This window comes from Cetorhinus maximus, unplaced genomic scaffold (genome assembly GCF_964194155.1).
Source record: "Cetorhinus maximus unplaced genomic scaffold, sCetMax3.hap1.1 HAP1_SCAFFOLD_344, whole genome shotgun sequence".
NCBI lineage: Eukaryota > Metazoa > Chordata > Chondrichthyes > Lamniformes > Cetorhinidae > Cetorhinus > Cetorhinus maximus.
The window spans coordinates 360,001-369,246 of NW_027596291.1; the positions used below are offsets into that span (position 1 = coordinate 360,001).

At 50.5% G+C, this 9,246-nt stretch overlaps 1 protein-coding gene across 1 annotated transcript in view; it reads left to right on the plus strand.

Moving 5' to 3' along the window:
* The window catches only part of LOC144673342 (SLAM family member 5-like), a 19,187-nt gene extending 10,651 nt beyond the window's left edge, over positions 1 to 8,536 (plus strand). Inside the window, exons 3-5 of the mRNA XM_078535235.1 lie at positions 327 to 636; positions 6,823 to 7,110; positions 7,901 to 8,536. Coding sequence (XP_078391361.1) covers positions 327 to 636; positions 6,823 to 7,110; positions 7,901 to 8,019 — 717 coding nt within the window. The 3' untranslated portion in view covers positions 8,020 to 8,536. The remainder of the gene's footprint in view (positions 1 to 326; positions 637 to 6,822; positions 7,111 to 7,900) is intronic.
* Positions 8,537 to 9,246: the final 710 nt, after the last annotated feature.

Genomic DNA, 9,246 nt, shown 5'->3' on the forward strand with positions numbered 1-9,246 from the left:
AGGATGAGGTGAAATGTTTGGACACAGCGAGTTGTTGGGATCTGGAATGAGCTGCCTGAAAGGGCGGAGGGAGCAGATTCAACAGGGACTTTCCAAAGGGGGAATTGGAGAAATAGTTGAAGGGGAGAAATTTGCAGGGAGATGGGGAAAGTGAGAGGGGTAGTGGGATTAATTAGATCACTGTTAAAGAGCTAGCACAGACAGGATGGGCTGAATGGCCTCCTGGACTGGATGGTTCTATCAATTGACATCCTCCCTTCAGTCACTGACCTGTCTTGTTGCTCACACACTGACTGTCTCCTCTTGTTCCATCAGTTCAGAGTCAGGCTGCCCGACTCCCCGTGAATGGATCCCTGGGTCAGTCAGTCTCCCTGTCCGTGGGGATCCCACATGGATCGAAGGTTGACCAGATTGAATGGAAACAATCTACATCCAGAATCAAAATAGTGAGATGGGTAAATGGGATCATTAAATATTTTAATAATGAGGAGTTCAAGAATCGGACTAAACTCCATCCAGAGGATTTCAGTCTGCAAATCAGTGATTTACAGAGAGAGGACGCTGGGGTCTATGAGGTTTCTGTTACTCTAGATTCAGGAGATGTATCTTCACGGACGGTACAACTGGACGTGTACGGTGAGTGAGATTCTATCTGACACCCCTGCCTTTTACCTGGGGTCTAGACCTTGGCCTTATTTAGGGGGTTGTGACAAAGTGAAGCAGACACTGGTTTTGGTACAAGAAAATAAACGGTGTTTATTGAAGTCACAAATGAACTTATAACATTCGGATGACACTCAGATTATACAGACTGACAAAGTGCACTTAGTTAAGAATGGGGAACACACGACAAAACGAGGGAAAATCACGCTACTAATCCCCTTCCCCTTGTCCCACCCCCAAAACCTCACTAACTGGAACTAGGAGAGGTCAGGGGTCACGCTAACCAACCAGGGTTCCTTGGCAGTTTGAAATCCAGCCAGGTAAGCCGGGTGCAGTTTTGGGGAACGCTCTTTGTGTCCTCTGGGGCCGGCCGTCCCCACGCGGTCCTGGTCTGTGGAATCTGCGAAGGGTCTTCAGTTGGGTGGAGGGCTGCGGCTGTGGGTGGTTGATCTTCGTGGAGGGTGCGGGTGTGGGTGGTCGATCTTCGTGGGGGGCATCGGCTGTGGGTGGTCGATCTTCGTGGGGGGCATCGGATGTGGGTGGTCGATCTTCGTGGGGGGCTGCGGTTGTGGGTGGTCGATCTTCGTGGGGGGCTGCGGTTGTGGGTGGTTGATCTTCGTGCAGGGCTGCGGGTGTGGGTGGTCGATCTTCGTGGAGGGTGCGGGTGTGGGTGGTCGATCTTCGTGGAGGGTGCGGGTGTGGGTGGTCGATCTTCGTGGGGGGCATCGGCTGTGGGTGGTCGATCTTCGTGGGGGGCTGCGGTTGTGGGTGGTCGATCTTCGTGGGGGGCTGCGGTTGTGGGTGGTTGATCTTCGTGGAGGGTGCGGGTGTGGGTGGTCGATCTTCGTGGAGGGTGCGGCTGTGGGTGGTCGATCTTCGTGGAGGGTGCGGGTGTGGGTGGTCGATCTTCGTGCAGGGCTGCGGTTGTGGGTGGTTGATCTTCGTGGAGGGTGCGGGTGTGGGTGGTCGATCTTCGTGGAGGGCTGCGGTTGTGGGTTGTCGATCTTCGTGGAGGCTGCAGTTGCGGCCTTGTTGTCATCGGTTGAGCCTGACACTCCGTGTCCCTCACCGTGATGTTGCCTGTGGGCCTGCAAACCTCCAGATCTCCACCCTCCACTTGGCTCAGCTTCCTGCTTAAACTCTGCTTCAGCCGTTCCAAAAACTGCTCACACCTGGGTCAGCTTCCCCTTCGTAACTGTACACAAAAAGCAGGACAAATCCAACCCGGCCAATTACCGCCCCATCAGGCTACTCTCCATCATCAGTAAAGTCATGGAAGGGGTCAGCAACAGAGCTATCAAGCAGCACTTGCTTAGCAATAACCTGCTCACTGATGCCCAGTTTGGGTTCCGCCAGGGCCACTCAGCTCCTGACCTCATTACAGCCTTGGTTCAAACATGGATAAAGAGCTGAACTCCCGAGGTGAGGTGAGAGTGACTGACCCTGGAGATCAATGCTGCATTTGACCGAGTGTGGCCCTGGGACATCACTGCAGGAGTTCCTCAGGGTTAGTGTCCTCGACCCAACCATCTTCAGCTGCTTCATCAATGACCTTCCTTCCATCATAAGGTCAGAAGTTGGGATGTTAACTGATAATTGCATAATGTTCAGCACCATTCACGACTCCTCAGATACTGAAGCAGTCCATGTTCAAATGCAGCAAGACCTGGACAATATCCAGACTTGGACTGACAAGTGGCAAGTAACATTGATGCCACACAAGTGTCAGGCAATGACCATCTCCAGCGAGAGAATCTAACCATCGCCCCTTGACGTTACCATCACTGAATCCCCCACTATTAACATTGATGAGAAACCGGGCAGCACCAGCCATATAAACACTGTGGCTGTAAACTTGCTCTGCGGTTGGGAATTCAGCAGCGAATAACTCACCTCCTGACCCCTCAAAGTCTGTCCACCAGCAACAAGGCACATGTTTATTTTATTCATTCACAGGATGTGGGTTTCACTGACTGGGTCAGCATTTATTGCCCATCACTAATTGCCCCTTGAGAAGGTGGTGGTGAGCTGCCTTCTTGAGCCCCTGCAGTCCATGTGGTGTAGGTACACCCACAGTGCTGTTAGGGAGGGAGTACCAGGATTTTGACCCAGCGACAGTGAAGGAACGGCCGATATATTTCCAAGTCAGGATGGTGAGTGACTTGGAGGGGAACTTCCAGGTGGTGATGATCCCATCTATCTGCTGCCCTTGTCCTTCTAGATGGTAGTGGTCGTGGGTTTGGAAGGTGCTGTGGAAGGAGCCTTGGTGAATTCCTGCAGTGCATCTTGTAGATGGTACACACACTGCTGCTACTGTGCGTCGGTGGTGGAGGGAGTGAATGTTTGTGGATGGGGTGCCAATCAAGCGGCTGCTTTGTCCTGGACGGTGTCGAGCTTCTTGAGTGTTGTGGGAGCTGCACTCATCCAGACAAGTGGGAAGTATTCCATCACACTCCTGACTTGTGCCTTGTAGATGGTGGACAGGTTTTGGGAAGTCAGGAGGTGAGTTACTCTCCGCAGGATTCCCAGCCTCTGACCTGCTCTTGTAGCCACAGTATTTATATGGCTGGTCCAGTTCAGTATCTGGTCAATGGTAACCCCCAGGATGTTGATAGTGGGGGATTCAGTGATGGTGATGCCATTGAACACCAAGGGGTGATGTTTGGATTCTCTCTTGTTGGAGGTGGTCATTGCCTGACACCTCCGGAAATCCACTCCTGAATGTTACTTACCACTTGTCAGCCCTGAGCCTGGATATTGTCCAGGTCTTGCTGCATTTGGACATGTTCTGCTTCAGTATCTGAGGAGTCACGAATGGTGCTGAACATTGTGCAAACATCAGCGAACATCCCCACTTCTGACCTTATGATGGAAGGAAGGTCATTGATGAAATGATGTGAGGCAACCCGCCTCCACCACCCTCCCAGGCAGCGCATTCCAGACCCTCACCACCCTCTGGGTAAAAACGTTTTTCCTCACATCCCCCCTAAACCTCCTGCCCCTCACCTTGAACTTATGTCCCCTCGTAACTGACCCATCAACCAAGGGGAACAGTTGCTCCATATCCACCCTGTCCATGCCCCTCATAATCTTGTACACCTCGATCAGGTCGCCCCTCAGTCTTCTCTGCTCCAACAAAAACAACCCAAGTCTATCCAACCTCTCTTCATCACTTAAATGTTTCATCACAGGCAACATCCTGGTGAATCTCCTCTGCACCCCCTCCAGTGCAATCACATCCTTCCTATAATGTGGCGACCAAAACTGCACACAGTACTCCAGCTGTGGCCTCACCAAGGTTCTATCCAACTCCAACATGACCTCCCTACTTTTATAATCTATGCCTCGATTGATAAAGGCAAGTGTCCCATATGCCTTTTTCACCACCCCACTAATATGCCCCACCACCTTCAGAGATCTATGGACACACACGCCAAGGTCCCTTTGTTCCTCAGAACTTCCTAGTGTCATGCTGTTCATTGAATACTTCCTTGTCAAATTACTCCTTCCAAAGTGTATCACCCCACACTTTTCAGGGTTAAATTCCATCTGCCACTTATCTGTCCATTTGACCATCCTGTCTGTATCTTCCTGTATCATTGAGGATGGGGATATTTGTGGACCCTCCTCCAGTGAGTTGTTTAATTGTCCACCAACATTCACGACTGGATGTGGCAGGTCTGCAGAGCTTAGGTCCGATCCGTTGGTTGTGGGATCGCTTAACTCTGTCTATCACTTGCTGCTTATGCTGTTTGGTACACAAGTAGTCCTGTGTTATAGCTTCACCAGGTTGACACCTCATTTTTAGGTATGCCTGGTGCTGTTCCTGGTATGTCCTCCTGCACTCTTCACTGAACCAGGGTTGATCCCCTGGCTTGATGGTAATGGTAGAGTGGGGGATATGCTGGGCCATGAGGTTACAGATTGTGTTCGAGTACAATTCTGCTGCTGCTGATGGCCCACAGCACCTCATGGATGCCCAGTCTCGAGTTGCTAGATCTGTTTGAAATCTACCCCATTTAGCACCGTGGTAGTGCCACACAACACGATAGAGGGTATCCTCAATGTGAAGGGGGGACTTTGTCTCCACAATGACTGTGCGGTGGTCACTCCTACCGATACTGTCATGGACAGATGTATCTGCGAGAGGCAGGTTGGTGAGAATGAGGTCAGATATGTTTTTCCCTCTTGTTGGTTACCTCACCACCTGCCGAGTCCTTTAGGACTCGGCCAGCTCGGTCAGTAGTGGTGTTACTGAGCCACTCTTGGTGATGGACATTGAAGTCCCCACCCAGAGTACATTCTGCACCCTCACCACCCTCAGTGCTTCCTCCAAGTGATGTTCAACATGGAGGAGGCACTGACCCATCAGCTGAGGGAGGGCGGGACGTGGTCATCAGCAGGAGGTTTCCTTGCCCATGTTTGACCTGATGTCATGAGACTTCATGGGGTCCGGAGTCGATGTTGAGGATTCCCAGGACAACTCCCTCCTGACTGTATCCCACTGTGTCACCACCTCTGCTGGGTCTGTCCTGCCGGTGGGACAGGACATACCCAGGGATGGTGATGGTGGTGTCTGGGACATTATCTGTAAGGTATGATTCCGTGAGGATGACTATGTCTGGCTGTTGCTTGACTAGTCTGTGAGACGCTCTCCCAATTTCAGCACTAGCCCCCAGATGTTAGTAAGGGGGACTTTGCAGGTTTGTCAGGGCTGAGTTTGCTGTTGTTGTTTCCGGTCTCTGGGTCGATGTCGGGTGTAGAGGTTTGTTACAATTGAGTGGCTTGCTAGGCCTCTCTCCTAGATAGGGGGTCACCTGACCTGGGGGTTGAAGGTCAGATATCACATGTTGGAATCTGTCTGGATAGAATTCAGTTAGTGCAGATATGTGTTTACATGAGGAAAATGTGTTATCGATAAAGTTAGCTCAGCAACGATATCGACAGCCTGTGTACATCATTGACACAAAAAACAAGACAACCACCACCTTCTGAAGGGTAATTAGGGATGGGCAATAAATGCTGGTCTAGTCAGCATCACCCACATCCCATGATCGAACTAAACAAAAATTCCTGGACTCACCTTCAAGTGGAATCACCCTCAGCATATCTACCCTGTCAAACACTCTGTACAGTGCTCCAAGTGTGGTCTAACCGAGGGATTCAGAGACCGGAACTGTGCACAGTGCTCCAAGTGTGGTCTAACCGAGGGATACGGAGACCAGAACTGTGCACAGTGCTCCAAGTGTGGTCTAACCGAGGGATACGGAGACCAGAACTGTGCACAGGGCTACAAGTGTGGTCTAACCGAATTCTGATAAAGGTTCAGCCTAATTTCTCTGATTATTAATTCTTTCCCCTCCACAAATAATCTCCGCTGCTGTGTTTGATGTGCTCATGGTCTTACTGACCTGCAGAGGTACATTTAGAGATGTCTCTGCCCCTATGTAAAGATCCCTTTGCTTGTCTATCCCACCTCACTTATTGTTATTGAAATTAATTTCTTAATGAGGTGTCCATTCTTCCAGTCTATTTCATTTCTCTGAATGATGGGGAATTGATACACATTTCCCACAATCAGACTCTTATTCTGAAGCAGTGCAAAAGGTACCAGTTTAAATCTATTGCTAATCGTAATCCTGGACCCTCCACACAGTTGAACTGAACACAGAACAGATAGAGCGGGTACACTCCAGACCATAAGGGACACGGGGACCACTGACCAGAGTCATCGATGACAGTCAACCAGAGAAAATTCCCAGGATACAATCCCAAAACAGGGACATTCCCTGAGAGATGTTATGTTGTTTCAATGGGATTCTGTGGGGTTTGTCAATTTCCCCAAAGACCACTGAGTTCTCACCTGCCCCTGACTTGCTGCATCCTCCCACAACAGGGAGTGACTGAGTGTTTGTGATTGGAGTGAAAGTGTGGGTCACACTCTGTGTGATGTACATCCACCCGTTATATCCACACATGGGACCTGTTTGAACTCAGTGGATGAGGAAGCTGTTAAAATGCTGGATGGAGGAATGAGCTGGGATCAAAGTTGGTTTGTGAGGGTCTGAAGCGGGTGTGCGGGTTCCGGATATTGAGGGGGTCACACAAGGGCCGACAATCCTTCCTCATGTGTCTTTTGTCTTTCGATCTGAATGTCAGAGCCTGTGACGGGAACAAACATCAGGATTGATCAGTACACGAGGAACTGCAACCTGACCCTGAGCTGCTCAGTGAACACAGGCGATGACATCAGCTTCAGATGGTGGAGGGGAGGTGAAGCATTGGGAAACGACAGCACCCATCATCTTTCCAAAACCGGAGAGGAGTTACAGCTTCATTTCACTGGGGAGCCCGAGGACAGTGTGTACAGGTGTGAGGCCAGGAACCCAGTCAGTGAGGGCACTGCACAGATCACACTGAGAGACGTCTGTAATGGAATTGATCCTGGTGAGTGTCACAGAGAGAGAAATAAACAACTGCATTCAGGGATTACACAGTCCAATGTTGTACCTGTCCTGGGAGTGTTTGATGGGGACAGTGTAGAGGGAGATTTACTCTGTATCTAACCCCGTGCTGTACCTGTCCTGGGAGTGTTTGATGGGGACAGTGTAGAGGGAGCTTTACTCTGTATCTAACCCTGTGCTGTACCTGTCCTGGGAGTGTTTGATGGGGACAGTGTAGAGGGAGCTTTACTCTGTATCTAACCCCGTGCTGTACCTGTCCTGGGAGTGTTTGATGGGGACAGTGTAGAGGGAGATTTTCTCTGTATCTAACCCCGTGCTGTACCTGTCCTGGGAGTGTTTGATGGGGACAGTGTAGAGGGAGCTTTACTCTGTATCTAACCCCGTGCTGTACCTGTCCTGGGAGTGTTTGATGGGGACAGTGTAGTGGGAGCTTTACTCTGTATCTACCCCCGTGCTGTACCTGTCCTGGGAGTGTTTGATGGGGACAGTGTAGAGGGAGCTTTACTCTGTATCTACCCCCGTGCTGTACCTGTCCTGGGAGTGTTTGATGGGGACGGTCTAGAGGGAGCTTTACTCTGTGTCTAACCCCGTGCTGTACCTGCCCTGGGAGTGTTTGATGGGGACAGTGTAGAGGGAGCTTTACTCTGTATCTAACCCCGTGCTGTGCGGAGACATTGAGAATGAAGCTATTAGACACCAATTTATGAACCAGGAAGTTTGACTGAACTCTGAATTGCCTCTATTTAAACCTTATCATTTCCCTCTCCAACCAGATTCACCATCCTGCAGCTCTCCCTGTCTTGTGAAGCTGACCATCTCTGTCATCGTTCTGACCAGTCTCCTCTCCGTCATTCTCATCGTCCATGTGATCAGTCGGACCAGCAAAGGTTGAGAATTAGCAGCTCATTCCTGAATTTTACTGAGTGTCAGTGATCAATATTCATGGACAAAGCAATAGAGAGAGAGAGACTGAGACTGAGGGAGAGAGAGACTGAGGGAGAGAGAGAGGGAGCCTGGGAGAGAGAGAGGGAGCCTGGGAGAGAGAGAGGGAGGAAGATGAAGGGAGAGGGAGATAGAGAAGTGGAGAGAGACAGAGAGCAGCAGAGAGTTTGAGTGGGAAGTAGAGAAAGAGATTGAGACAGACAATTACAGATATACAGTGGCAGAAGGAGAGGCAGAGAGCAAGAAATATTGAGATGGAGAGAGAAAGATAGACAGAGAGAGAGAGGGATTGAGAGGGAAAGAGATAGAGAGAGTGAGTAATTGAGAGAGAAAAACAGAGACAGAGAGAGAGCACAAGACAGAAACAGAGACACAGTGAGACATAGTGAGATGAAGAAATAGTGCGAGAGATAACGGTTGAGAGACAGGCTTGAGAGATAGATAGCAGAAAGGGTGAGAGTGCGGAGAGAAAGAGAAATTAAGATAATGAATGTGTGAAGGGGAGAGAGGGAGAGGGGGAGATAATGATTGAGAGATGGTGTGTGAGAGGTTCCAGGAAGTTCAAGTGAGAGACAGAGAGAGAGAGGGAGAGAGAGAGAGAGGGAGACATGACAGAGAGACAGAGATAGAGAGAGAGGGAGACGTGACAGAGAGACAGAGATAGAGAGAGAGGGAGACGTGACAGAGAGACAGAGATAGAGAGAGAGGGAGACGTGACAGAGAGAGAGAGATAGAGAGAGAGGGAGACCTGACAGAGAGACAGTGATAGAGAGAGAGGGAGACGTGACAGAGAGACAGAGATAGAGAGAGAGGGAGACGTGACAGAGAGACAGAGATAGAGAGAGAGGGAGACGTGACAGAGAGAGATGGAGATCAGGGGTCCAGTTCTGTCTCAGGACTGGGTTCACTGACCTCCCTCCTTCTCTCTTCCCTCAGGCACGGGGTTGCGGGGTAAACGAACACGGGGACAAATTCCAGAAGGTATGTGATTCCTTCACGTATCCCCCTCCCCACTTCCCTCTCACATCCCCTCCTCTTCCCCATCTCATCCCACCCCCTCTCCAGTTCCCTCCTGCATCGACCCTCCAGTCCCCATCTCCCTCCCACCTACCCTTCCAGTATTCCCCGCTTCCTCCCCTACCATCTCCACCACTCCCCTCTCTTCTCCCCATTCCCT